Source organism: Drosophila kikkawai, chromosome 3R (assembly GCF_030179895.1).
Source record: "Drosophila kikkawai strain 14028-0561.14 chromosome 3R, DkikHiC1v2, whole genome shotgun sequence".
NCBI lineage: Eukaryota > Metazoa > Arthropoda > Insecta > Diptera > Drosophilidae > Drosophila > Drosophila kikkawai.
This window is the reverse complement of record NC_091731.1, coordinates 10,165,063-10,188,775: the sequence shown is the minus strand read 5'-3', so window position 1 is coordinate 10,188,775 and position 23,713 is coordinate 10,165,063. Positions and strand designations below refer to the sequence as shown.

The window sequence follows — 23,713 nt, the reverse complement described above, 5'->3', positions numbered from 1 at the left end:
ATTAAAATAGAACTAACTACTCGGCCGGGTGGTATTTTTGATCGGCCAAGTCACGGTAACACTGATTTTTCAATGGAGAAGCCACACTGCTCCGCAGGATTTCAACCACAAACAAAACGCGCAATTTCCTTTATTATTGATCATTTCTTGTTTCCCCTGCCCCGCGATGACGGAAGTGCCGCCGAAAAAGCGAAACGCGTGCGTCATAGTGCTGGGAGACATTGGCCGTAGCCCACGTATGCAGTACCATGCCCAGAGTCTACTGGAGGAGAACTACCACGTGGACATCATCGGCTACCTGGAGACGAGACCTCTGGAGGGACTTACCCAGCAGCCGCGGTGCCGCATCCACGAGCTTACGGCAGTGCCGGTGACCAACCTCACTCCCAAGCTGCGACTGCTCTTCAAGGCCTTTTGGCAGACGCTCAGCCTGCTGATGGCCCTCATCTCCATACGGCGACCCAGCTTCCTGCTCGTCCAGAATCCGCCCGGCATTCCCACGCTGTTTGTGTGCTACCTGTACTGCGCCCTCACCCGCACCAAGCTGGCCATCGATTGGCACAACTACACCTACACAGTGCTGGCCCTGGGCATGTCCGGCGGAGAGAAAAGTCCTCTGATCCGATTGGTACGGCGTCTGGAGCGCTATTTCGGCTCCAAGGCGCACACGCACTTCTGTGTGACGCGGGCGATGCAGGAGGACCTCCAGGAAAACTGGAAGATTGGGTGAGCATCATTTATCCGCACTAAGCTGACAACCGCCTTAAATCTTTAATCTGTCTCATATTTAGGCCCGTTAACGTTCTCTATGATCGAGCACCCACGCAATTCCACCCCATTGATCTTCCCCAGAAGCACGAGCTGTTCCTTAAGCTCGCCAAAGATTATCCGCAATTCCAAAGCGTCGGTAACAACCAGTCCGATGTGGTACAGGCTACAGCACTAACGCAAAAGCTGGCCAATGGTACCGTGCAATACAAGCCGCAGCGCCATGCTGTTTTGGTATCTAGCACAAGCTGGACGCAGGACGAGGACTTCGGCATCCTTCTGAAGGCCCTGCAATCGTATGAGGAGACCGCCCAAGCCGAGCCCTTAGTGTATCCCTCGCTGCTGTGCATCATTACCGGCAAGGGGCCACAAAAGGAACACTATGCAGCGGAGATCGCCCGGCTGCAGTGGAAAAAGGTGTCTGTGATCACGCCATGGCTGGAGATCGAAGATTATCCCACTGTGCTGGCCAGCGCCGATCTAGGAGTGTGCCTTCACTGGAGCACCAGTGGTCTTGATCTACCCATGAAGGTAGTGGACATGTTCGGAAGCGGCCTGCCCGTATGCGCCTATGACTTCAAATGGTAAGTACTACCCAATGCCCTTCGGTATTTGTCATTTCTAAAGCAAATATTTGTAACACAAGATAAGTCAGAAATGAAAGTTAGATAAGAGCATAAGACACTTGTTTTTAACTCTTTTTAATGTTATTTTCAGCTTAAACGAGCTAGTGAAGCACGGCGAGAACGGGTTCGTGTTTGCAGACCACGTCCAGCTTGCCGAACAGCTACGCATTTGGTTCGAGCACTTCCCGAAAAACCCAAGCATTTTGGAGACGCGAGCTGGCTTCCAACGCAGCCTGCAGCAGTTCCAGGAGCTGCGCTGGCGGGAGAGCTGGAGTCTGATTGCGGCACCCGTACTAGAGGCATTTCTCTAAGGCATTTTGTGTTGTTTATTTAGAAAAAGAGTATGACAATTAAACGCTAAGACAGACTTGCTTTGATTGCTTATCGCTTTTGTCTTTTAAAGATCAAGGCCGAGGGTTCTCGGGTTTCACTGTTGAGCCTGTTTTTCGGTCTTTGTGCTTGCTTTCGCGGATTCCTAGAGTCCCTTCCTGCAAAGCGAACACACTTTAGCTCCACTATCAATGAACTGCTCGTAGCAGAGTTGGTGCATAGCGTGCTGACAACGAAGGAACACCATGTCATTCCTATTGAGTGGGTCCAGGCAGATTGTGCAGTTGTCGCCGGGGAGGCTGGGATTTACAGTCTGGCTGCATAGTGGGCAGTTCCTGCGCAAGTAGCGATATTCCTCGAAGCACTCGTTATGCAATGCATGTCCACACTCCATTTTGTGTATGTTCTCCACCGCCATTTCATCAAGACACACGGAGCACTTGTCGCCCGGCTTGCTGCAATTAAATAACAAGTTGCAATGGTTTCTGTTGGAATTTGCTGATTTCCGGACAAACCTGCCGCGCATTTGCTGTTGGCCTAAGTTTCGTCGCTTTTTTGTATCGCTACAGAAAGACCCAGCATCATCTTCCTCGTCGTTGCGGCGGCGATGGCGATAAGGCGGCGTTTGCTGGTAACTTGGTTGGCTAAAGTAGATGGCAGCGGCAGCTGACACCAACACGACGCCTAGTCCGAGCAATATATTAAGGTAAACCATTTTTCGCAGGTAAAAGTGAAAGAAAGGATTGAATAACAAGCATACGATGCGAATCAAGGAGAATAAGGGTTTTCACAAAATCCCCAAAAAATGTTTTGCTTTAGTGAGACAGCAGTCTATTATGTACAAAATACCAAGTTTTTTTTCTTGTATGTATTTTTCTGTTTTTATATATTTAGGGGATTCCTGTACAACTGAATGGCTAAATTACTGGAACCATCGCTATCCCCTAATTAATCATGAAACTAATTGAATAGTTGAATCTCTTTCTTTCTGATTCTCTCAAGACCACCCGTCAAAACACTTTTTTTTTATAAAAATACTAAGAGCCGGCAGCTTGCAGGACATGCGACAGGCGGTATTTAAAAATCTTTCAATGCACGGTCATATTTATTTTCAGCTTTGCGGAACACAGTTTTGTTGAAGATTAAAACAAATTTTTAGAGATTCTGATCCTTTAAAAAAACCTGGCGTGGAGAATTGGAGATCAACATTGGGGACTTGCTTCGCACAACGTGCGATATTGATTTCCGCGTTGAAATTCAACCGCAGCCGCCCGCACCTCCACCCACTGAGCACGCACACATACACCGCGACGAAAAACAATTTTCCGAAGGCAATTAAATACGGTTGGAGTCCGATAAAGAGCGATTAACATGGCGGAACGCGAACGCAGCATTCACGAGATGCTGAAAGATGCACCCTCGCTGAACGATAGCTGCGGGGCTGTGCACACGGGCACCGAAGGCGGCAGCATGGTCATTGGAAGCTCCAGTAGCCACAGCATTGGCGGCGGTGGAGGTGGCATAGTTGGAACCGGCGGCGTTAGTCCCTTCAGTGCCCCCAACAGTTTGCCATTGCGAAATCATTCAGGTGAGCCCCAAGCATATCAGTGTTTCCGGTTGTACCATATCTGACTCATTGCTTAAATCGATTTACAACACAGCACCCACCACACCGATGTCGCCGATAAGCCCGCCTTCTGGCAATGGGATCCTCAGTCCCACAGACAGCGGGAGCGGCAGCCTCATACGCACAAGCGCTTCCAAAATCGACAGCCTTAAGAATTGGAGCATATCCACATACAAGTGTACGCGCCAGATTATGCTGGAGAAGCTGGGCAAGTCACAGCGAACGGTTGACTCTGAGCTAGAGGCTCAGATCGAGCAGCTGCGCGAGACGCAGCGCAAGTATCTGTCCATTTTGCGGCTTACGCGCGCCTTCAGCTCGCACTTCCAGCACGTGGTCGTCACCCAGCACGCGTTGGCCGATTCGTTCGCCGATCTGGCACAGAAGAACCCAGAGCTTCAGAAGGAGTTTACCTGCAACTCTGAGACTCAGCGTAATCTGACCAAGAACGGGGAACTGCTGTTGAATGCGCTCAACTTTTTCATATCGTCGGTAAACACGCTGTGCAACAAGACGATCGACGACACTCTGCTGACGATACGACAATATGAAACAGCCAGGTAAGGATCGAAGAAAGAAATAATGTATATAAAAAAACATGCAACTATCCATAAATCCCCGTATTTCAGAATCGAATTTGATGCCTACCGCATGGACTTGGAGAACACAAAGCCGGAGCTGACGCCATCGGCCGCAACTCTAGAGGAAACTCAGCGCAGCTATGCGCAACACAAGGAGCAGTACGAGAAACTACGCTCTGACGTGGCCGTTAAAATGCAATTTCTTGACGAAAATCGCGTAAGCTGGCCTCACTCAAGAGAACTCGATGATATACTAATTAAGTTAATACCCCCAACAGATTAAAGTGATGCACAAGCAACTGATCTTGCTGCATAATGCCATCGCAGCGTACTTTTCCGGCAATGCCATGGCCCTGGAAAGCACTCTGAAGCAGTTCAATATCAAGGTGAGCATAAATCAACCTTGACATGAATAAAAAACTAAATAAAAATTCGTTTTATTTTTTCAAAGCTTAAGTCACCCAATGCCGTCACCGGATCCTGGCTGGAACAGTAGTCGTATCTGACCCTCCTACACTCGAAGAACCCTTTCGGACGGCATCTAAACGCATCTAATTGGGGTAGCAGTGGCCTCTTCTCCGCCGCTCACTTGCTGAACGAGCACGCTCTCTAAAAGAATCCAAAGTTAAAAAGTCCAAGCCCAGGCATGCACGAACAGCATTATTTACGTGCTAAGTTTAAGTCGAATTCCTAAGCCGTAAGCAGAAAGTGGTAAAGTGTATGTTATATACACATATATATATTTTTCCAGCCGCTTTCCCCTGTATGTAACTCTGTACTACTCACATTTCCACATACCACACACGGTCTGCCATAGTTCCTTTGATTTGTGTTTAGAAATTCTCACTTCATTTTCGTTTTGGGATCGAATATGAGCGTTTGCTCCACCAGTTAACCGAAATGTGCTCAGTGCAACACTGTGTAATAACAATTGTTTTTAGTTTTAGATATTGTATAAATCATTTGTATCACACAACCGACGAAATCCATAACAAATTGTAATGTTTCTGCGAGCTTAAATAATTTGAACTCATTGTTTTACTAGTCAACGTATTATTTACACTAAAACAAAGTCTATATATAAAAAGTATATAAATAAAAACTATTTAATTACACCAATGGCCACTTTACTCTTAGTTCGTCTCGAGCTTCAGGTCGCTAAGCTTCTCGTTTAGTGCCGTCTCCTCGTCTTCCTCAGCCTTGAACATTTCCTACAAAATCGGAACTATTTAGTTAATGGATAATTACAACCCTAGGGGGGGAATGCGTCACTTACCGGATCGTAAATGACCTTGACTATCAGGGAGCAGCTGGGACAGGTGGCCACCTCTTCGCCCTCGATAAGCTCCTCCTGTAGGAGTGGAAATTTACCATATTACGGGCAAGTCCGGAAATGTTGCGTATACGCGTCGTGGTTACCTTGGAGATCTGAAATCGATCGCCGCAGGGACACGGATAGTAGTACATCTCCTCCTCCTCGTCGTACTCGAAGTCCTCGATTTCCACCTCGTCGTGATAGATGCTCATGCCGTGCTTATCGCTTCCTCCTGGTCCCGGTGGTGTCAAATCATTGGTTTTTTCCCAGACTCCACGCCAAGCAAAAGGGCACGTTGTGTTGCGGGGCTGCCAACTTGCTACCCAAAACAGCTGATCAAGCGACGCGTCGTTTTGTAAACAATCGAAACATTTTGTATTTTCATTTTATTGCTGGCCGGCTCACAGTGGTGAAATACACACCAAATTGGCAAAGCTTTTGAAATAAATAACTACTGGTTGTACTTCCAGCAAAATGGCCAGCAAAAAGTTCAGTGACATCAACCTATACGATCTCTTGGGCATCTCCATTGATGCTGAACAAAATGATATACGGAAGGCATATCGCAAACGGGCCCTTGACTGCCATCCGGACAAGAATCCGGACAATCCCAAAGCGGCCGAGCGCTTCCATGAGCTGTCCAAGGCGCTTGAGATCCTTACCGACGAGTCCGCCCGCGCTGCCTATGACAAGGTGCTGAGAGCCAAGAAGGCGGCGGAGCTGAGGAGCCGGCAGTTGGATAGCAAGCGCCAGAAACTCAAGCAGGAGCTAGAGCAACGCGAGCGGGAGGCCCTACACAAGCTGCAAAAGAGCCAGCCCTACAGCACGGTGGCCCGAAGCGATGAGGAGCTGCTGCAGGATCAAATCGAGCGCCTGAGAAGGGAGGGGTCCCGTCTGCTAGAAGAGGAGCAGCGTGCGATGCGGGAGCAACTGCAGCGCAGCCACGCCGAGCAGCAATTACTGCAGCAACAGCCAACCAAATTTGATTCCTCCCAGCATCGCATCAAGATTAAGTGGAAGGCTGATCCCGGACAGGATTACACGCAGGAGCAGCTTCTCAAGTACCTCAAGAAGTACGGCGAAGTGGTTGCCCTGGTGGTGAACAGCAAGCGGCGCGGTCGGGCCATGGTCGAGCTGAGCACCCGTGAGGCCTGCGACATGGTGCTGGCGTACGAGAAGGGCGATCCTGCAAAGCCTCTGCAGTTCGAGTGGGTTACGCCGCCGGCGGCAGATCAGCAGCCACTGAAATCAACCAACTCTGGAAGCACGGCATCCGCTACAGATTACGAGGACCTTGTCATGAGGAAGATGCGACAGGCCGAGGAGCGGAAGCGACTAATTGATCAGATGATGAAGGATGAGAAGGACAACGAATGAACTTGTTTAGATACTATTCAAATCCCACAAACTAGGAATACAATTAATACGTTATTTATTTACAAACCTAAGACGGAAAATGATTTAGTTGTTTTTTCAGATATTAAAATTATGTTTTATAAGAGAAACATTTTGATAACTAAGCATAAATGTGAGTTAATAAATAAAAAAAATACTGAAAAAAAACATTTTATGTAAAAATTTAGTTTCATTCATGAAATACATACATTAAAAAATCACTAAGCTGTGTTAGTTTTGAATATGTTTAATTATAATTTATATTTCCTATACCAAATTTTAGGAATCGAAACAGCATATCCTCTAAGAAATAATTAAATTTAAGTGCTTTAATAAACAATATTATTAAATTAAAATTACACAAATTAGTTGATCAGCTGACCGAACAAGTTGGCATCCCCGACAAGTTGGCAGACCTGCCTGGTAAGCTGCCACAAAAAAAATTGTTAATTGAAGGAAATGCGAAAATGCCTCGGGAGAGAAATAAGGTAAACACTTAGGGCAACGAACAGCAACGAAACGAGATGGAGAAGCGGCAGAGAGAGCTGGAGGCCCTAGTCTCCACGCAGAAGGAGCAACTGGGACGATACGAGAAGCGACTCAAAGGTAAAGAAAATGGGATTTCTTATAGCACCCACAGTGATATTGACCCAATTGCAGACGTGGTCACTGCCTACAAGGGACTGCTGAAGGAGAAGGAGGCGCTGGAGACGAGCCTGGCGGCGCATGCGGAAGCCACAGCCGTTGGGGATTCCGGATCTCCGGCCAGAGAAGTAGCATCCCAGAACAGCAGCACAGATAATGCGGATGGAGCGGAAGAGGGGGCAGCGGCCACAGCACCAGCTTCTGCTTCAGCCGAAGGGCAACTGCAAACGCAGATAATCACACTGATGAACTCGCTGGCCACGCTGTCCGCGGAGAAGTCACGCATGGAGGCGTCCTTTCAGGCGGACAAGAAGCAACTCCGCAGCCAAATTGCCCAGAAGGAGCAATCTATCCAGGAGCTGCATGCACGAGCCAAAGAGCAGGCAGCCCGTGCCAAGAGCGACGTTGACGAGGTCAAAGCCAAGTGGATTGTGGAGCGACAGGAGCGCGAGAAGGAAACAAACAACCAGATGCTTATGATTCGGGAGCTGCAGAAGCTCTATGCCGACGAACGGCACCTCAAGGACAACATTGAGATGCAGCTAAACAATTTTAAGACGCAGTTCGCCAGCAACGAGGCAGAGAACAGTCGGCTTCGCGAACTGCAATCTCAACTAAAGGAAGCCCGCTCCCAGCTGAAACAGTTTCAGGCCAAAGCTGAGCAGTCGGCGGCCACTGCCGCCAATGCGGATAGCGCTGCTGTCCTCCAGCAGGTGCGCCAAGAGATGCAACAGCTAAAGGAGCAGCATTCTGTGGCCATTCGCCAGGAGCAGAGACGTGTTCTGCGGGCGGAGGACCAGAGTCGCAGGCAGGCGGCACTGCACGAGGACCGGGTGGCCAGTTTGGAAGCTCGCCTAGCGGAGCTCAGCACCACCGTTGGCAGCTATGACCGCCTGCGGCAGCAGGATCAGGAGAGTATTCATGCTCTGAAGCAGCAGCTTCAGGATCTGGAACAAGCGCATGCTCGACCAATATCCAGTCTTAAATCTGTCAACGACGATGGGGATGTGGCTACTCTTGTGGATGAGATGGTGCGCCTCAAAAAGCTCCTAACCAGTGCCAATGCCCGCTCGGCCAATCCCCTGGATCTGGGGGAGATCCTCTCCCTAAGCGGCAAGAACACAACGGCAGCCGAAAGCCACGTACATTGCGAACAGCAGCTCCAGGGAGTTCAGCAAATGCTAGAGGCCGCCAAACAGCAGCGGCAGCTGCTCGAACAAAAGGCACAGCTGCAGCAGTCGCACATTCAAACGTTGCAGGAAAAGGTGCAAGTGCTTAACCGCAATATCGACGAGGCGGAAATTGAGCTCAAACAGCAGGGCGAAAAGCTGCGCTTGGCGTTGAAGAGCGAGCGAACGAAGTGGCAGGAGGCGAAGGCCGAACTGGAGAACGAGACACGCTGCAAGCTCAACGAGCTGGAGCAGTTGCTCCAGAAGCAACGCCAACGATCGCTGCAGCTGCTCGACGAGAAGGAGCAGGAGATCAAGACGTTGCAGACCTCCTTCGAGGTCTTCCACTCGGCCACCGGTGTGGGGAGCTCGCTGGTCCCTCCCGCTCTCGAAGCCGCTGCCGATAGCCTGGCCGGCTCATCGGATGCCGACAGTGTCGAGGTGGAGGGTGAGCAGCGCGAGCGGGAGAGAAAACTGAAGGTGCGCTCTAAGAAGATGTCGCTGGGCGAAAACTGCCACATGCTGCACTATGCCAACGAGTTGGCCCGCAAGGACATCGAGATTACGACCCTTCGCAAGGCCAAATACGCCGCTGAATCCACTTTGAGGAAGGCCATCCAAGACAAGGTCACGTCGCAGCAGGAGATGCATGAAAAGATCGAATGCCTCGAGGAGCAGGTGGACAGGTGTGTCTCGTGTTTCTTCCTTTTAAAGCTCACTCTGAATCCTCCCTTCTGCATTCCAGGCTCGAGCGCTGCAAAACGCGCGAGGGCGCCAACCTGGAGTACCTGAAGAATGTGATCATAAGCTACATCGTGACCCGGGACGCGGATGGCAAGCGTCATATGTTGAACGCCATCTCAGCGGTGCTCCAGTTCACCACCACCGAGATGCAGGCGATCAACGCATCATTCCAGAAGAAATAGCATTCGTATTTTGTTTAACAATCATGTGCAACATATTTATAATCTTACATCGGTGTCCTTCCTATTAATTACTAACTGAACCCGACCACCGGATATTTCTCCAGGTGGGAAGCCAGAACGCCGGGAAACATGGCCAGGAACTTGAAGCGGCTGCCCATTTGAGCCGGATCTGTGAGCATCTCGTAGCCGGAGCGTATGATCTGCTGGTTCTCGGGCAGGGCATGTGCCAGCAGTTGCTCCAATCTGGCCTCTCCCTGCATGCGTTGCAGGAAGAGACCCTGTTCAACGGGGCCGCAGCAGTGGATGCTTCCGTGGCTCTCAGCGGTGTGCCTCACCAGCTTAAAGTCCACATCGGCCGTCAGATCGGCGCTGCCCGGGTCCAGCAGTGGTTCGTGTAGTGCGTGTTGCTTGAAGGCCCGGAAAGTATCTGTCTTTTCGCCAAAGTGTCCGTAGTCCATGATCAGAGCAATGCCTCCATTCTTTTCGATGCGACCGGCCAAGAGGCCAACCTGTCGTTCTGTTTCCAGGGAGTATTCCAGGCACGATCGGGTCTCCCCGGGCATGGCTTGAAAAACGCTCGATACAGGGGTTTGGCTGCGGGAAAGCACGTAGCGGAAGTCGGCTTGACTAAGGTTCTTGTCCGCCCCAGGAGCCACATCGATAAGCACCTCCTGCCACTTTCCATCGACCAGCTGGAGCTTGTGCACAGGCAAAGCATCGAAGAACTCGTGGGCCAGCACCAGCGAGAATCCCGGCGGCACATCTTCTAGCCGGCGATGCCAATAGGCCTTGGTGCCTGTGGCCGTGGTTCCTACTTGATAGTGAGGCAGTTGCGAGTCCTCCGGCAAGGTGTCATGTGTATAGCAAAACCGCTGGGCCTGGGCCTTGCTCAGGAAGGGACTAACCTCCACCATATGCATGGAAAACTCGGCGCCCAGTTTGAATTTTGTGATCACCTTCATCACATCTCTGGCCAATGTTCCGCGACCGGGTCCCAGTTCCACCAATTGGAATGGCGATGGGCTGCCCATTTTGCGCCACTCGCTCACCAGCCAGACTCCCACGAGCTGTTGGAAGAAAAGGTCTCAATGAAAGGACTCTAAATGGAAATAACTCACCTCCCCGAAGATCTGTGAAATTTCCGGCGAAGTTATGAAGTCGCCCTCGCGCCCGAACACATCCCGGTTCATGTAGTAGCCGGCTTGGGGATTTGTCAGCACCTCGCGCATATATTCAGCCACTGTTATGGGACCAGTTGCCAGAATCTTGGCCCGCATCTGCTTGGCCAGATTTCCTGTTGTAGATGCATCTCCCGGTTGTTCCGTCACCGGCTCAACCTTTGGGGCACTGCTGGCCCCAAGGTTAGGGCGACGGACAGACTTATAGCTGTACCATCGCCTGCTGCCTGTCCTTAAAGCTTCGCGTAACATTTCGACCCGGCAGAATATTTCCCACAAAAACAATCGGACGGATTAATCGAAACTGTTTGGACTGCAGCATATCCAGCAATATGAAAGACTACCAGAAAATAACACTTCCCTTATATAGACTACATTTATATAACCGTATTAATATAAGAAATTGAGTTTATGATGGTAAAATATTGGTATTAAGACTTTTAAATTATTTTCTTTTTGTTTTCTTGTGTTCAAATCTGCTATGCCGAATATACCTTTGATTCTGTAAGTAATGGGTAAGTGAACATCCAAAAATGCGCGCTGCCAACTTGCTGACAAAACAGCTGATGTACTAAAGCCGTTATTTCTCTTGCAAATTTACTTTTTTCAGGAATTTATTCCATATTCAACAATTTGTGTACATTTGTATCATTACATGCATATCCCTCGTTCCTTAGACCACCTTGGTTCCCTCGACGACCTGCTCGTTGTCATAGATCTCCTTGGCGTAGCACAGGTTAGGGTAGTCGAAGGCGGCACCGTAGCGGTTCTTGCATCCGGAGGTGGCCTTCTCGCCGGGCGTGTAGACAGGCTTGTCCACAATGTTCGAGGTGGCGAAGTTACAGGTGAGCACAAAATGGTTGTAGAAATCCTTGGAGAAGCGCACTGCGGCGCATCCCACATGGGTGTTCTTCTCAGCGACGGCAATGGTGAACTTGGCCATGTTCTTGTTGGGGAGCTCCTCCGGGAAGCTGGACATGATGTCGGGAGAAGCATTGGAGCTTTCTGCGAACCAATTCTCGATCTGCTCCTTAATTATTTCCGCGTCTGTGTACTCTGCTTCTGCGCCACTGTAGCTGAAGATGGCGTTGTTCTGTCCAGCATACGCGAATCTCTCCGTGCTGCGGCACTTGTCCGGCAAGGATTCACAAGTCCTGACATTAAGGAGAGCCAGATGGGCAAGTTCCTCGCACCAGGACATCTTGGCCATGCGCACGGCCACGGGTAAGCCTTCTATTTTACCTCCAGCAACCTTGTTGCGAATCTCATTAAAGAGAGTAAGAATAAGTTTGTGGTGGGGTTCGATCTTTACATCTCGTACATCTTGGGGACAGTTCTCGCTAAAGTTCTAAGGGAGACGACTCTGAGTGATTAAAAGTGGGTCTGTGATTCGATAACTTACTCCTTTGTTATGGCAGGCAATATGTTTATCCAGGCACGTGGGCAGGGCGCAGTAGTCCACGGCAACGGCAACTCCAGCTAGGACAGCTAGAACAAAGAATTCCTTCATGGTGCTATTGGAAATTGGCTTACAACTGAACTGCCACCAGCCCAGAGCCATTATTTATACATAAGAGGACCACGGAAATGCGCTCCCCAAGTTTCAAAGCACCACCTGTCAAGTGTGCAGCTGTTTTCAGGAGAATCTCTGCTTTCAAATCGTTCTTCCAACTAATTATATAAACATTTAAAATCAAACCAGGCTGCGATACGACTATAAAAGCCGGTCATTTGAGTTAGTTTACAGCAAAGTGCTAGGAGCAAAGCTAGACGACAATGGCCAAGGCTTTCGGGTTCCTGCTGTTGACAGTTTCTTTGGTTGCTGCCGCCAAAGCAGTGGACTACTGCGCCCTGCCCACATGCCTGGACAAGCACATTGCCTGCAATAACAAGGGAGTAAGTTACCGAATGTCCCCCCGACATCCACTCATTCACTCGTCTCCCTTAGAACTTTAGCGAGAACTGTCCCCAAGATGTACGAGATGTAAAGATCGAACCCCACCACAAACTTATTCTTACTCTCTTTAATGAGATTCGCAACAAGGTTGCTGGAGGTAAAATAGAAGGCTTACCCGTGGCCGTGCGCATGGCCAAGATGTCCTGGTGCGAGGAACTTGCCCATCTGGCTCTCCTTAATGTTAGGACTTGTGAATCTCTGCCGGACAAGTGCCGCAGCACGGAGAGATTCGCGTATGCTGGACAGAATAACGCCATCTTCAGCTACAGTGGCGCAGAAGCAGAGTACACAGACGCGGAAATAATTAAGGAGCAGATCGAGAATTGGTTCGCAGAAAGCTCCAATGCTTCTCCCGACATCATGTCCAGCTTCCCGGAGGAGCTCCCCAACAAGAACATGGCCAAGTTCACCATTGCCGTCGCTGAGAAGAACACCCATGTGGGATGCGCCGCCGTGCGCTTCTCCAAGGATTTCTACAACCATTTTGTGCTCACCTGCAACTTCGCCACCTCGAACATTGTTGGTAAGCCTGTTTATACGCCCGGCGAGAAGTCCACCTCCGGATGCAAGAACCGCTACGGCGCCGCCTTCGACTACCCTAACCTGTGCTACGCCAAGGAGATCTATGACAACGAGCAGGTCGTCGAGGGAACCAAGGTGGTCTAGTCAACGAAACAATAACGATTGATGATTAAAGCTTTTTATTCATATTATAAGGCTCAAGCAGATAAAAAGTGCTAAAACCTACAAATGTAATTGGCCTAATAATTGGGAACTAGAGAAGGCGGTGGGAGTATACATAAGTTGGTTATCAAAAAGACCATCCTAATATTAGCGTATTTTCGACCCAATATACACATATTATAAATAGTATATGGGTAAATCTCCAGACAACTGTGGCAAAAAAAATTAAAAGTTCTCGAAAGTAATATCGTTACCATAGTTACATTGAAAACGAAGAATTGCCCAAAATCGATTAGCACCAATTATAGTGCTACCAAGAGATATATTTCAAATTTTCAAAAATTAAAATAAAGTCTGCAGATGTTTTTTTGTTCAATTTAAATGCGTACAAATGTCGCCCATGTGCATCCATGATTTTAAAAAAAAGCCGAGCTTGGACCATTCGGCCCTCTTTTTAATTCGCCAATCGTCTTAAAAGACAATTAGTCCCCTCTGATACTTGCTGAATGAAAACATTAAAAAATTAGCTTATTGAAAACCAAATATTTTTATTAACTGCCGCCCTACCGCAGCAATTGACGGTAGAAGCAAGCAGGTGATACGACTTAGTGTCAAGAAGCTTAAGCAGTCGCGGTGGTGGCGGCGGCGGCGGCAGCAGCGCTGGCGGTGGCAGCGGCCTCCTCCTTGAGACGATCCTTCTTGAGCGGACCCATGAAGGCCAGCTTGTCGGCAGGGGTCTGGAAGCGACCATGACCCATCTTGGACGATGTGTCGATGAACTTGAGCTTGATCTGCTCCAGAGCTGAGCGCTTGGTGTGCTTCAGCAGGGACTTGCGCAGAGTGATGATGCGCTTCTTGGAGCCGATGCAGCAGCCCTTGATCATGACGAAGTCGTTGTTGACCTCACCATAGTGGGGGAAGCCACCCATGGGGGTGATGCTCTTGTCGGTCAGATCGTACTCGGTGGAGGCGTTGTTCTTGATGACCTGCAAACAATTAGGATTTGGTTAGTCCACGTTAATTTAAAAGCGACACTTGGGACTCAATCCCTTCCTGCTGATGTCTGTTGTGATCAGTCCTATCATTATAAATATCACGGTTTATCAAGCTTTTTATAGTTCGATGTCGTTGTTTTTTGGTTTTTTATCATCAGTGCAACAGAATACACCAGCCGAAGAGTATAATCATTAAAATGCTTTGGCTTCGAGTGCTTACCTTGCCGTCCTTGGTGTGGATACCAGCACCGATGCGGTAGATCTTCTTGTTGATCTCGGTACGGTGGTGGTAGCCCTTCTGACCAGCACGTGCCACGGTGGTGGACACACGCGACGGATGCCAGGCTCCAATACAGGCCACCTTGCGCAGACCCTTGTGAGTCTTGCGGGGCAGCTTCTTGGTGTGCCAACGGGAAGTGACACCCTTGAAGCCCTTACCCTTGGTCACTCCGACGCAGTCGATCATCTCGTCCTGGCCGAACACATTGCTGACCTGGATAGGCTTCTCCAGATGCTCACGGGCCCACTTGACCTTATCTTCGATGGAGCCACCGTTCAGCTGGATCTCCATAACGTGAGCCTTCTTTTGGCGCTGCTTGATCAAGCGGATCTAAGGAAAAGAAAAAGGACTTTGGTTAGCCTCTTTTAATCGCAAGATGCTTGATGTTTGGGACTGTACGTGATATGGTTTAACCGCGCTATCATAGCCTGAGCGGCTCCGCACCGTTACTGGAATATATCAAGCTCCGCCACCCGAGGGGCAGTTTGCTCTGCGACGTTGCATTCCTAAACTGTGCATTGAAAACCACAGCGCAAATGCTTTTTAGGCCAGGCGCACCTAAGGCGCCGAGTCCGAGGACCCAGCAGCAGCAGAGGCGCAACAAGGCCAAGGACGTCGTAATGTAGGTAAAAGAAAATATTTTTGAATTTACCTGCGAGTGGGCAATCACACGGATCACCTTGCAGTAGCGCAGCATCTTGCGGAAGTCATTCTCGATGCTCTTCTTGCCAAGATCATCGGTCCACTTCTTGCTGGCCTTGGTGAAGGCCTTCTTCTTGCTCTTGTACCTGGTAGACGATGGTCAAGTTGGAGATGCACAAGTCAGAAACACGAGCGAGATGTGGCGCAATCCATTGGGGTGTCGTGTCTCAACAACTCCAACTTCTTAGCCGCTGTTTGCAAGGGGAGGGCGAGACAGAACAGGAAGCACACCTCATCGCAATCAAATGGCGAGCGGAGATGCAGTCTTCCATGCCGTGCTTACTCGGCAAGTAATTTCAGCTCAAAGAGACCAAAAAAAACTTGACAGCTCACACAACTTTCAGGGATTTGAAAAGCTCTCTCAGCAAGCTGATCGAAGAACTTTATGATTTGATTTTACATTTAATTAGGGGTTCTTTATAGTGTATAAAGTATAGTCTCTAGCATGGCACTCACAAAACACAAACACAGGTTGTAAAACTCAAATCAAACTAATTTTGCGTGAATTGTGATCAAAATAATGAATGAATTAATCAAACAAAACCTTTCTAATGCAAGGTTGTGGATTTTAAAAGAAAATCTAAGCATTTTAAAAGTAAAATATAAAGGAGATTAGCTATTTAAATGTATACTCGGAACTTTCAAAAACCAATATTTGATGTGAAGACCAACCACACGCAGTTTCTCTTACAGAACTGATCAGAAGGAAGGCAGCAGAGATGGTAGAAGGCTTTTCAACAATATTTTCTCTTTCAGATACCATCTTATCATCATACAGTCTGTACTGGAAACCACGCGGTTTGTGCATGTGTTCGTGAGTGGTTTGCATGCTGCACCCGGCCAAACAAAATGGCGGCGACACCAAGGCTAAAATTAATGCCACACGTGGACCTGAATACATACCAGTTCTTGTAGAAGCGACGACGGCACTCCTCAGACAGATGCTGGGCCCAGACATTGACCAGGGCACGCAGACCGAAGGGAGTCTCGATGTAGCCGACGGCACCGACCACAATCATGGGCGGGGTCTCCAGAACGGTGACGGCCTCCACGACCTCCTTCTTGTTTATCTCTGCAAAGGGAGAGAAACTCAATTAAACACGTGCCAGCGCATTCAACAAGGATTAACTAAACATGTGCTTAGTCAGTCCGCCCTAGTTAAATAATCACGGTTAATCATAAATGTTCTAACCATAAATCTTCTAGTTTACTCATCATGGAAAAGGTCTGAGACTGCTTGAATTGGGGAAATGGATACTTACTGGAACCGGGACGGTCAGCCTCGCGCACAATGTGCGTCATACCGGCCTTGTAGCCGATGAAGCAGGTCAGATGGACGGGCTTGCTGGCGTCGTCCTTGGGGAAGGCCTTAACCTTGCCACGGTGGCGCGCCGAGCGCTTCTTGGGGTAGAAGGCCATGGAGCCATGGCGAGGCGCAGAAAACTTGCGATGAGACTGTAAAACGGACAGAAAAAGCCGTAAGAAAAAATTCACCAGGTTATGTCCGACACGTGGACGTTGCGCACACAAATTCGTTTAAAACTCTGATCATGTTGTTCACTTTGCATTGATCAAGGGCAATCACATTCACTGCGATGCCTTTCACCGCATTGCAATTTTTCAATTATCAAACTTCACTTTTATCCAACTATTTTATCAGGGGAAGAAACTTACCATGACGTCTGTTCAGTTCAGACGATGAAACAAAAAGAACGGAAGTGACAACCACCGGAGCTAAGTTGGTTGCGGTGGCATTAGTGTGACCGAAGAGGAAGAGCTGTCAAAATATCGATATAAATACCGATTATCAAATTTAACCGTCTGTAGTCACAGTTTTCAGTATTTATTTATTTATTTATTATTCATTTTGCCCTGGCTCTGTAGCTAAACTAGCTATTCATAGTGACATGAAGTTATTTATTTATTTATCTAAAGCTAACAGATAGTTATAAACTCAGAGCTAACTAGGGGTAAAGAGCCATAGCAGCTAAGGCCTTCAACAGTTTGTATTGAACTGCAGTTTTCAGTTGAAATTATCGGCTAACTATCGCCCATATTTTCAGTATCCAGCAGACAAAAACTTTCTGGGTATTTGCCTTGGGGACTGAATGACTTATATCTGGAAATATCCCCGATATTTTCAACCGTTAGGGAAACTACCAAAAATTTTATTTATGATCAAAATAATAAAAATCAGCACGAAATCATTATTTTTGGCAAAAAATAAATAAATCAAAAAGAATTAATCTAAATCAAATATAATAATTTTTGTTATAAATAATTGAATAATAATTTTTTTTGTTATACAAATAATGAAAAATAATAATTTTTTAGTTTTTCTTTTCATCTGTTTTATTTTGAGTGAAAAAAAAGAAAAGTTATCATTATTTTTGATTTTTAATGATCCCATATTAAGTCGATATTTTCAGCAACCTCAGACTCGTTAAATGACTGAAAATATCGTATAAGCAGTTTGTATGGAAACATTTGTTTTCCGATGCCGATATTTTCAGTCGTCAAGGGAATACAAACAAGGTATTATAATTTTGAAACGATAGTTTTGGGCTTATGTCCGCTTCTTTTTCTGCTGGGTAATTCGTAAACGGGATCTCGGACTGTTTGTATGTAAATCCTGCCGATATTTTTAGTCGAATATGGAATATATTAAAATATCAATATATCAATATTTTTTGTCTAAAAACAATAATTTATATCGTGATTTTTTTTTGCCCAAATATCGAAATCACGATATTTTTTGTTGATATTTTTTGATATATTTTTTTGTTTTCGGTGGAAAAAGGAAACTTTTTTGAAAAAAAAGAATATGAATGTAAAATCTAATTACATAAACATAACAAACGGCACAGCGAAGTGCAAGCATTGCGAAAAAGTGATTAAGACGAGTGGAAATTCGTCAAATTTGTCGTCGCACTTGCGAAATAAACATGCAGAAGCTTGTCGTCTTTTTATTTAGAGGATTCTCTTAACTGTTGAATCGCAGAATCGTTGAAAATTCAACAAAAATTGTCAACAGTTAAGGGAATCCCCAAATTGTGCAGAAAAACCAATTTGTTTAAATTGAACAAAAAATATCAAAAGTATTAAATATATCGATATTTTTCAGTGATATTTTAAATATTATTATAATCTTTTACAAAACAAAAAAATCATCGATACGGGTAGTCGCCGTATTAAATGCTATGTACTCGGACTGGTCTGTAATTTTCTAGTATTTCTTGCTCATCCTTTGTGCGGTCACATTAATGGAGCGTTTTGGCGCATTTTGAGCTTGTGTTCGTGCCGAAAAGTAAAAACAACGAAATTTGCAATGTCGACGCTGGAGCTGTGCGAAAAATTCTTCGGGACGCGGGATGTGTACAAGCTGTTGGACCTCAAGAAGACAGCCAGCGAGAAGGAGGTGAAGAAGGCCTATCACAAGGTGTCGCTGCTGGTTCATCCCGACCGAGTGCCCGAGGACCAAAAGGAGGAGGCCACCGAGAAGTTCAAGGTGCTGTCCAAGCTCTACCAGGTGCTGACGGACACCCAGAAGCGCGCCCTGTACGACGAGCAGGGCCTCATCGATGATGACGACGGGGTCGAGAACAAGCTGTCCTCGTGGCTGGACCTCTGGAGCAAGATATTCAAGCCCATCAGTGAGGAGGACATCAACAACTTTGAGAAGGATTACATTGACTCGGAGATGGAGCGCAGGGACATCACAAAGGCCTATCTGGGGGGCAAGGGCTGCATAAACTACTTGATGAACCATATTCCCTTCATGAAGGTGGAGGACGAGCCGCGCATTAAAAGAATCGTCGAGGGCATGATTGCAGCCGGTGATGTGCCAGAGTACAAAATCTTCACCCAGGAGCCTGCCGCCAAGCGAAAGAAGCGCCACCAGAAGTACGCCCGTGAGTCCAAGGAGGCCGAGGTAATTGAGCAGCGCATGAAGCGCCAAAAGAAGGAGAAGGACGACCAGGATCTGGCGGCCAACGGTGGCGACTTGCAACAAATGATTCTGGCGCGTCGCAACCAGCGTGAAAACAACTTCGGCACACTTATGGACCGTCTGATGGAGAAGTACGGTGACGAGGATGACTCGGATACTGTCGACTTCAGCTCCTTCGAGACCAAAAAGAAGAAGACAAAGAAGACCGCCAAGCAAGCGCCTAAAAAGAAGCTAAGTGGAGTCAAGACTGGTCGGGTGGACAAGGCTAAGCATTAGAGCCAACCTCCACTTACTTACGTATAATCACCTAAATTTGTGTATTTTTTAGTCCTAGTTTTACTTACTCATATGTATTTATCCATGTACGAATATATTGCATTAATAAGCTGATGCACAGGAAAGGTTAAATATCGTTTAAATTGTCGAGCACAGAAACAGTGTCCCTCTGTTTGTAAGAAAGTCAAATAAAAAAGAATTTTCTTAATACCAAACATTTAGGGGTTTGTTCTTACTGCCCTGCTGGGATTTATAATTCTTCTTGAATTAAAAAAAAGACAATAATTATTTTTGATGTCACTAAAAGGGGTTACAGTTAGTCGCCTAATATCTGGATGTTTCAATTGGGTTACAATCTATTTTATTAAGTATTAAGAATATTTTTGTAATATTGTAATACAATTTAGACTTATTTTTATATGTTGTTTTGTATTTTAAATTTGTAATAATTATTATATATTATGTATAAGTGGCCATATAACTAAATACTATTTAGTAAATAGTCAAGCACGGATTTTTAATATTCATTAAATTTTTTTAATATTCTTAATGAAATCGTTGTTTTTTTATGGGTCAGTCTGGCAACGCCAATATGGTGTGACCAGCTGCCGGTATATTTTTTTGGTCTAATTTTAGCTCAGTGACCACACTCACACTGTACACTTTTTTTTTATTATTATTATTTTTTTGTTAAACTGCACTTCAACTGGACATTATAAGTCTATAAAGTAGTCTGGCACCTGCAGTTCTTACTAATTAATTCATTTACTAAAGAACACGGCACATAATCTAAAAATAAGAAACGAAATTGCGCACAAAAATGAGATGTGTTGTGCTCAATTGTAGAAACGCTTCCATACGCAGATCCCACAGGGACCCGCAGCCGGTTTCCTTCTTCCAGTTTCCCAAGTCCCCGGAGTTATTCAACAAATGGCTAGCGTTCTGCCGCGGCTCAGAGAATGCCTTAAAAGTAAAAAATCCGTGCATCTGCATCGAGCACTTCCGAGACGAGGACATAGAGGGGTCTATCAAATTCGAAATGGGTAAGTACTGGCCTGTGTCTTTGGAAATTTAACTACAATAAATCCTTTTATTATGACCAGGGCTTGCTAAGAAGAGAACGTTGCGCCCGGGTGCGGTTCCGTGCATAAACAAGGGCTTGGAAAGCCCTGCGGAAAGAGCACGAGTTGAGCGCTCAAAGCGGCGTAGTAACCATAAACTGGTGGCTGAACTACTCCTAGAGGATGAGGCCAGGTCCAGTGCTGCCACAGAAGTGGTTCCCACGCCCAACTATGTTCGATTGAACACGGGAATTGCTTCGGCTCCCCCATTCGTTAGTCCCAAGCCGACAGAAGATGAGTTGCTGTCTGTTTTCGTGGAGGACGATCCTCTTGTGCCCGCAGCAAAGGCAGAAACGAGGGAGAAGTGTCGCACCTGCTACAAGGACTTTGTTGTCGATGACAATGCCAAAGACCTCTTCGACCCGGCCAACAGTGTGCTGATTTTTCACATCGAAGTCATTAGCGGAGTTTGGGTTTGTCCTGAGAACTTAGGAACTTTTTAAACCGCGGCACTAAAGTAATTTGTTTTTTTTATAGATCAGGAAAATCGAAGGGGAACCCCAGCTCATGTGTCCCGCTTGTCAGATGTCCCTTCAGCTGGCGATCGAATTCCGGGAGATGTGCATTGGCATTGAGCTGAAGCTCACCGAGCCCAAGCTGGAAGTTGATGAAGAACCCGATCTGGAGTCAGTCCAGGAAGAGTCATCAGAACTAGATGTTTATTCGGGCTCGGAATATTCAAATCTCGACGAATATCCGGAGGAGCCTGTGGTGGACGAAAACCTCCCTCATACCGACTCGAAGCCAGAGTCGGTGGAATCTCCCGAGTTGGGTTCACACGACCCGCTTAGTGTGGCCCCTGGAGCTGCGATTGTCAAGGAGCTGATAAGCCAGTATACGGGAAAGTCCACGACCAAATCAAGAAAAGAGGCGCCTGTTGCAAAGACAACCGACCCCAAACCTACTACTGTGGGTCCCGAGGAAAAACCGAAGAGAAAAGCCAACGCTAGGACCAAAGAAGAGAGGAATCTTATACGTCGAGCTCAGATCCGAGCCAGGCCAACGAACTTTGTGTGCGATCAGTGCGGTCAGGCCTTCCGCATGGCTCACAATCTGCAAATCCACATACTCCGGCACACCCGTACCAAGAACTACCAGTGCTCCGAATGCCCCATGACCTTCTACGATGCCTACATGCGCAACATCCACATCCGAATCAAGCATCGCGGAGAGACGCCCTTTAGCTGCAGATACTGCAAAGCAACGTTTGCCTATGCGGGAGCACGTCAGAAACACGAAAGGTGGGTAATCTTGCATATCATAGGTCGTAGATCACGCTCCTACTTTTGTTCTTTCTAGCGGTGTCCATGGAGCACCGCCGCGCCGGATCGTGAAACGAATCAATCCCCAGCCCATGCCCCGCACCAAAACGCGGTATCATTGTGAACTCTGCGAGAAACACTACGCCTCGAAGTACGCCCTGGCCTGGCACGTCAAGTCGCACACGGATGCGGGCGCCTACAAGTGTCAGCTGTGCGACAAGAGCTACTCGGATCCGGGCACGCTCAAGCGCCACGAAATAACCCACGACGACAAGAGACCGCTGCAATGCGAGGTGTGCCTGAAGGGGTTTTACCAACTAACAAAGCTCCGGGAGCACGAGCTCATTCACACTGGCGAGCGTCCCTATCGGTGGGTTGGCATAGCACAGCGATCGATTTATCCCCCCCGTTAATGGTTTCCTGAATCTCTTCCAGGTGCGAGATCTGTGATGTTCATTTCCGCTACAAGTACAACATGAAGGTACATGCAAACAGCAAAATGCACCAGGAGAACCTCTTGAAGGCGCAGCAGTCCAATCAAATTGTTGAAATTTAATTAACAAATCGTTTTCCTATCCGAATTCTTGTTTTATGTATTTATGTCCACGGGTTGCATTGATTTCGTTTTACGCTGCTTCCTGCGCTCATTTTCGATGTGGCTGCTGGAGTTGATGTGCTGGGTGAAGTTTCCAGCACGCAGGAACCAGAGATCGCACACTTCGCAGCTGGAGGAAATTGAGGAAAATAATTAGCAAGGCGGAGAGGGTAATTGTTGCTGCGAAAACTCACTGGAAGGTGCGCTCGCCCTTCTTGATGATCTCCCACTTGGACTGCGGGGCGCGTCCCTTCTTACAGGCCTCTCTACAGGAATTAAAGTTATATAGTTGGAGCAAGGGAGGGACATGTACAGGTCATACCTTTCGTGTCTCACACGCGAACTGTTGGTGCTGTACTCCAGTCCGCAGAAGGTGCAGGCGTAGGGTCCTTCCGTGTGCTTGAGCTGGTGCCGTCGCAGCAGGTGAAGTGTGTAGCACTTTTGGTGGCACTGTTCGCACTCGAAGGGCTTGGTTCCCGTGTGCCGCAGCAGGTGGACATTGAGATTGCTGGTGTCCCGGAATTGGCGTCCGCAGTGCTCACAGATGCACGGCTTGGCGGTTTGCCCGTTTCGGTCCACAATGCGCTTCGGCTGCTTATCATCGATCACTTTAACGTGGATCAGTTTTCTGCCCAGCCGCATCGTATGCCTGCTGGGACGGTTTTTGGACTTATCTTTTGTTTTATCCACTTTTCTGTCGGCTGTGGTGACCGTTGCTGTCTGTGGCTCTCCGTAGTCCTCTGGCAGAGGCAAGAAATCATCGCCTGGATCGTTGTCAAATCCGTCTTCATCGGAATAATCCTCTAGATACACCTCTGCGTCTTCCTCCTCCTTGGGTTCCTGCGTGTTCTCCAGCTTGACGTCAATGGGCGACAGTATCTCATCAATGCCCAGGGGATCGGGAGCTCCCATTTGCTGGACGGGAAGCTGCATGGCTACGGAAGCGGGACCCTCGCCGAGATTCATCTTGGCCCTCCGCCTAACGAGATACTTCTCGATCTTGGCACACCGCCGGCGGAACCTTTGCACCTGCTTGAGCAGCGCCTGGCAGTCCGGGCACACGAAGCTGGGTGAGTCCTGGTCATTCTGCAGCTGTAACGGAGTAAACAATCTTTAACTGGAGTCCAAATGGGATTCTATCGTCTTCACACCCAGCAGTTTGTGATAGACCGCACGCAGTGCAACAGTTTCCGTCCCTCCCGCGAAAAGATCTGCAGGCACTGCTCCGGAACAATAGTCTGGCCACAGGTGCGGCAGAATTCCTGCATATCGATCAATTTATTTATTTATTTAAATATTTGTTTGACATTAAGCAATGGGTGTGACCGTGGCGAT

At 47.6% G+C, this 23,713-nt stretch overlaps 13 protein-coding genes, 1 long non-coding RNA gene and 2 other non-coding genes across 17 annotated transcripts; 8 read left to right on the top strand and 8 right to left on the bottom strand.

Moving 5' to 3' along the window:
- Positions 1-51: 51 nt before the first annotated feature.
- Positions 52-1,761, top strand: Alg1 (ALG1, chitobiosyldiphosphodolichol beta-mannosyltransferase). Its single transcript, XM_017181287.2, has 3 exons — positions 52-726; positions 792-1,352; positions 1,486-1,761. The coding sequence occupies exons 1-3, from the start codon at positions 167-169 to the stop codon at positions 1,703-1,705; spliced, it is 1,341 nt and encodes a 446-aa protein (XP_017036776.1). The 5' UTR covers positions 52-166; the 3' UTR covers positions 1,706-1,761.
- LOC108084892 (uncharacterized) lies at positions 1,697-2,674 on the bottom strand. The gene is made up of 2 exons (XM_017181289.3): positions 2,240-2,674; positions 1,697-2,179 (listed from the first exon to the last, which is right to left on the bottom strand). Exons 1-2 carry the CDS (start codon positions 2,437-2,439, stop codon positions 1,870-1,872), a joined length of 510 nt encoding a protein of 169 aa, XP_017036778.1. The 5' UTR covers positions 2,440-2,674; the 3' UTR covers positions 1,697-1,869.
- Positions 2,675-2,841: 167 nt separating this feature from the next.
- Arfip (ADP ribosylation factor interacting protein arfaptin) lies at positions 2,842-4,705 on the top strand. Its single transcript, XM_017181274.3, has 5 exons — positions 2,842-3,312; positions 3,386-3,908; positions 3,978-4,146; positions 4,208-4,315; positions 4,381-4,705. The coding sequence occupies exons 1-5, from the start codon at positions 3,096-3,098 to the stop codon at positions 4,423-4,425; spliced, it is 1,062 nt and encodes a 353-aa protein (XP_017036763.1). The 5' UTR covers positions 2,842-3,095; the 3' UTR covers positions 4,426-4,705.
- Positions 4,706-4,949: 244 nt separating this feature from the next.
- Dph3 (Diphthamide biosynthesis 3) lies at positions 4,950-5,483 on the bottom strand. The gene is made up of 3 exons (XM_017181275.3): positions 5,349-5,483; positions 5,206-5,280; positions 4,950-5,140 (listed from the first exon to the last, which is right to left on the bottom strand). Exons 1-3 carry the CDS (start codon positions 5,454-5,456, stop codon positions 5,063-5,065), a joined length of 261 nt encoding a protein of 86 aa, XP_017036764.1. The 5' UTR covers positions 5,457-5,483; the 3' UTR covers positions 4,950-5,062.
- Positions 5,484-5,588: 105 nt separating this feature from the next.
- On the top strand, positions 5,589-6,771 carry LOC108084881 (dnaJ homolog subfamily C member 17). Its single transcript, XM_017181276.2, has 2 exons — positions 5,589-5,653; positions 5,715-6,771. The coding sequence occupies exon 2, from the start codon at positions 5,719-5,721 to the stop codon at positions 6,619-6,621; it is 903 nt and encodes a 300-aa protein (XP_017036765.1). The 5' UTR covers positions 5,589-5,653; positions 5,715-5,718; the 3' UTR covers positions 6,622-6,771.
- A 265-nt stretch (positions 6,772-7,036) lies between these two features.
- On the top strand, positions 7,037-9,426 carry GCC88 (GRIP and coiled-coil domain containing 88 kDa). The gene is made up of 3 exons (XM_017181259.3): positions 7,037-7,245; positions 7,300-9,139; positions 9,199-9,426. The coding sequence occupies exons 1-3, from the start codon at positions 7,164-7,166 to the stop codon at positions 9,377-9,379; spliced, it is 2,103 nt and encodes a 700-aa protein (XP_017036748.1). The 5' UTR covers positions 7,037-7,163; the 3' UTR covers positions 9,380-9,426.
- Positions 9,388-10,914, bottom strand: LOC108084869 (protein arginine methyltransferase NDUFAF7 homolog, mitochondrial). The gene is made up of 2 exons (XM_017181260.3): positions 10,498-10,914; positions 9,388-10,446 (listed from the first exon to the last, which is right to left on the bottom strand). The coding sequence occupies exons 1-2, from the start codon at positions 10,807-10,809 to the stop codon at positions 9,451-9,453; spliced, it is 1,308 nt and encodes a 435-aa protein (XP_017036749.1). The 5' UTR covers positions 10,810-10,914; the 3' UTR covers positions 9,388-9,450.
- Positions 10,915-11,153: 239 nt separating this feature from the next.
- On the bottom strand, positions 11,154-12,133 carry LOC108084870 (antigen 5 like allergen Cul n 1). Its single transcript, XM_017181262.3, has 2 exons — positions 11,960-12,133; positions 11,154-11,905 (listed from the first exon to the last, which is right to left on the bottom strand). The coding sequence occupies exons 1-2, from the start codon at positions 12,116-12,118 to the stop codon at positions 11,231-11,233; spliced, it is 834 nt and encodes a 277-aa protein (XP_017036751.2). The 5' UTR covers positions 12,119-12,133; the 3' UTR covers positions 11,154-11,230.
- A 159-nt stretch (positions 12,134-12,292) lies between these two features.
- LOC108084877 (antigen 5 like allergen Cul n 1-like) lies at positions 12,293-13,265 on the top strand. The gene is made up of 2 exons (XM_017181269.3): positions 12,293-12,453; positions 12,506-13,265. Exons 1-2 carry the CDS (start codon positions 12,334-12,336, stop codon positions 13,178-13,180), a joined length of 795 nt encoding a protein of 264 aa, XP_017036758.1. The 5' UTR covers positions 12,293-12,333; the 3' UTR covers positions 13,181-13,265.
- Positions 13,266-13,721: 456 nt separating this feature from the next.
- Positions 13,722-16,954, bottom strand: RpL3 (ribosomal protein L3). Of its 2 annotated transcripts, XM_017181267.2 has the most exons (6): positions 16,850-16,954; positions 16,438-16,630; positions 16,079-16,247; positions 15,126-15,261; positions 14,414-14,803; positions 13,722-14,184 (listed from the first exon to the last, which is right to left on the bottom strand). In XM_017181267.2, exons 1-6 carry the CDS (start codon positions 16,850-16,852, stop codon positions 13,819-13,821), a joined length of 1,257 nt encoding a protein of 418 aa, XP_017036756.1. In that variant the 5' UTR covers positions 16,853-16,954; the 3' UTR covers positions 13,722-13,818. The 2 variants fall into 2 exon arrangements, with proteins under 2 accessions (XP_017036756.1, XP_017036757.1); XM_017181268.3 differs by lacking the exons at positions 13,722-14,184; positions 14,414-14,803; positions 15,126-15,261 and adding an exon at positions 15,276-15,556.
- Positions 15,871-15,952, bottom strand: LOC121501949 (small nucleolar RNA U83). Its single transcript, XR_005990753.1, has one exon. It is a non-coding gene; the product is annotated as a small nucleolar RNA U83 (small nucleolar RNA).
- LOC138928902 (uncharacterized) lies at positions 16,207-16,620 on the top strand. The gene is made up of 2 exons (XR_011445319.1): positions 16,207-16,318; positions 16,382-16,620. It is a non-coding gene; the product is annotated as an uncharacterized lncRNA (long non-coding RNA).
- LOC121501948 (small nucleolar RNA U43) lies at positions 16,316-16,393 on the bottom strand. Its single transcript, XR_005990752.1, has one exon. It is a non-coding gene; the product is annotated as a small nucleolar RNA U43 (small nucleolar RNA).
- A 1,405-nt stretch (positions 16,955-18,359) lies between the features above and the next one.
- LOC108084814 (J domain-containing protein CG6693) lies at positions 18,360-19,532 on the top strand. The gene has a single exon (XM_017181174.3). It carries the CDS (start codon positions 18,504-18,506, stop codon positions 19,398-19,400), a length of 897 nt encoding a protein of 298 aa, XP_017036663.1. The 5' UTR covers positions 18,360-18,503; the 3' UTR covers positions 19,401-19,532.
- Positions 19,533-20,041: 509 nt separating this feature from the next.
- Positions 20,042-22,364, top strand: LOC108084882 (zinc finger and SCAN domain-containing protein 12). The gene is made up of 5 exons (XM_017181277.3): positions 20,042-20,443; positions 20,504-20,934; positions 20,999-21,762; positions 21,821-22,153; positions 22,219-22,364. Exons 1-5 carry the CDS (start codon positions 20,221-20,223, stop codon positions 22,337-22,339), a joined length of 1,872 nt encoding a protein of 623 aa, XP_017036766.1. The 5' UTR covers positions 20,042-20,220; the 3' UTR covers positions 22,340-22,364.
- LOC108084883 (transcription factor Ouib) lies at positions 22,301-23,712 on the bottom strand. The gene is made up of 4 exons (XM_017181278.3): positions 23,530-23,712; positions 22,701-23,470; positions 22,573-22,644; positions 22,301-22,508 (listed from the first exon to the last, which is right to left on the bottom strand). The coding sequence occupies exons 1-4, from the start codon at positions 23,644-23,646 to the stop codon at positions 22,373-22,375; spliced, it is 1,095 nt and encodes a 364-aa protein (XP_017036767.1). The 5' UTR covers positions 23,647-23,712; the 3' UTR covers positions 22,301-22,372.
- Position 23,713: the final 1 nt, after the last annotated feature.

Excerpts from the sequence above, each read along its gene's own strand:
- LOC108084882 (XM_017181277.3), top strand. The coding sequence starts at position 20,221 with ATGAGATGTGTTGTGCTCAATTGTAGAAACGCTTCCATACGCAGATCC. Across the intron at positions 21,763-21,820 it reads GCACGTCAGAAACACGAAAG|CGGTGTCCATGGAGCACCGC; the intron begins GTGGGTAATCTT and ends TGTTCTTTCTAG. Across the intron at positions 22,154-22,218 it reads ACTGGCGAGCGTCCCTATCG|GTGCGAGATCTGTGATGTTC; the intron begins GTGGGTTGGCAT and ends AATCTCTTCCAG.
- RpL3 (XM_017181267.2), bottom strand. Across the intron at positions 14,804-15,125 it reads GTGTGATTGCCCACTCGCAG|ATCCGCTTGATCAAGCAGCG; the intron begins GTAAATTCAAAA and ends TCTTTTCCTTAG. Across the intron at positions 14,185-14,413 it reads TCCACACCAAGGACGGCAAG|GTCATCAAGAACAACGCCTC; the intron begins GTAAGCACTCGA and ends AATTGTTTGCAG.
- Arfip (XM_017181274.3), top strand. The coding sequence starts at position 3,096 with ATGGCGGAACGCGAACGCAGCATTCACGAGATGCTGAAAGATGCACCC. Across the intron at positions 3,909-3,977 it reads CGACAATATGAAACAGCCAG|AATCGAATTTGATGCCTACC; the intron begins GTAAGGATCGAA and ends CCCGTATTTCAG. Across the intron at positions 4,316-4,380 it reads TGAAGCAGTTCAATATCAAG|CTTAAGTCACCCAATGCCGT; the intron begins GTGAGCATAAAT and ends ATTTTTTCAAAG.
- LOC108084814 (XM_017181174.3), top strand. The coding sequence starts at position 18,504 with ATGTCGACGCTGGAGCTGTGCGAAAAATTCTTCGGGACGCGGGATGTG.
- Alg1 (XM_017181287.2), top strand. The coding sequence starts at position 167 with ATGACGGAAGTGCCGCCGAAAAAGCGAAACGCGTGCGTCATAGTGCTG. Across the intron at positions 727-791 it reads CAGGAAAACTGGAAGATTGG|GCCCGTTAACGTTCTCTATG; the intron begins GTGAGCATCATT and ends TCTCATATTTAG. Across the intron at positions 1,353-1,485 it reads TGCGCCTATGACTTCAAATG|CTTAAACGAGCTAGTGAAGC; the intron begins GTAAGTACTACC and ends TGTTATTTTCAG.
- LOC108084892 (XM_017181289.3), bottom strand. The coding sequence starts at position 2,439 with ATGGTTTACCTTAATATATTGCTCGGACTAGGCGTCGTGTTGGTGTCA. Across the intron at positions 2,180-2,239 it reads CAACAGCAAATGCGCGGCAG|CAAGCCGGGCGACAAGTGCT; the intron begins GTTTGTCCGGAA and ends ATTTAATTGCAG.
- Dph3 (XM_017181275.3), bottom strand. The coding sequence starts at position 5,456 with ATGAGCATCTATCACGACGAGGTGGAAATCGAGGACTTCGAGTACGAC. Across the intron at positions 5,281-5,348 it reads ATCGATTTCAGATCTCCAAG|GAGGAGCTTATCGAGGGCGA; the intron begins GTAACCACGACG and ends CCACTCCTACAG. Across the intron at positions 5,141-5,205 it reads TCAAGGTCATTTACGATCCG|GAAATGTTCAAGGCTGAGGA; the intron begins GTAAGTGACGCA and ends CCGATTTTGTAG.
- LOC108084883 (XM_017181278.3), bottom strand. The coding sequence starts at position 23,646 with ATGCAGGAATTCTGCCGCACCTGTGGCCAGACTATTGTTCCGGAGCAG. Across the intron at positions 23,471-23,529 it reads GGTCTATCACAAACTGCTGG|CTGCAGAATGACCAGGACTC; the intron begins GTGTGAAGACGA and ends ACTCCGTTACAG. Across the intron at positions 22,509-22,572 it reads AAGGGCGAGCGCACCTTCCA|CTGCGAAGTGTGCGATCTCT; the intron begins GTGAGTTTTCGC and ends AATTTCCTCCAG.
- LOC108084881 (XM_017181276.2), top strand. The coding sequence starts at position 5,719 with ATGGCCAGCAAAAAGTTCAGTGACATCAACCTATACGATCTCTTGGGC.
- LOC108084877 (XM_017181269.3), top strand. The coding sequence starts at position 12,334 with ATGGCCAAGGCTTTCGGGTTCCTGCTGTTGACAGTTTCTTTGGTTGCT. Across the intron at positions 12,454-12,505 it reads TTGCCTGCAATAACAAGGGA|AACTTTAGCGAGAACTGTCC; the intron begins GTAAGTTACCGA and ends CGTCTCCCTTAG.
- LOC108084870 (XM_017181262.3), bottom strand. The coding sequence starts at position 12,118 with ATGGCTCTGGGCTGGTGGCAGTTCAGTTGTAAGCCAATTTCCAATAGC. Across the intron at positions 11,906-11,959 it reads TTGCCTGCCATAACAAAGGA|AACTTTAGCGAGAACTGTCC; the intron begins GTAAGTTATCGA and ends CGTCTCCCTTAG.
- LOC108084869 (XM_017181260.3), bottom strand. The coding sequence starts at position 10,809 with ATGTTACGCGAAGCTTTAAGGACAGGCAGCAGGCGATGGTACAGCTAT. Across the intron at positions 10,447-10,497 it reads TTTCACAGATCTTCGGGGAG|CTCGTGGGAGTCTGGCTGGT; the intron begins GTGAGTTATTTC and ends TTCTTCCAACAG.
- GCC88 (XM_017181259.3), top strand. The coding sequence starts at position 7,164 with ATGGAGAAGCGGCAGAGAGAGCTGGAGGCCCTAGTCTCCACGCAGAAG. Across the intron at positions 7,246-7,299 it reads ATACGAGAAGCGACTCAAAG|ACGTGGTCACTGCCTACAAG; the intron begins GTAAAGAAAATG and ends ACCCAATTGCAG. Across the intron at positions 9,140-9,198 it reads CTCGAGGAGCAGGTGGACAG|GCTCGAGCGCTGCAAAACGC; the intron begins GTGTGTCTCGTG and ends TCTGCATTCCAG.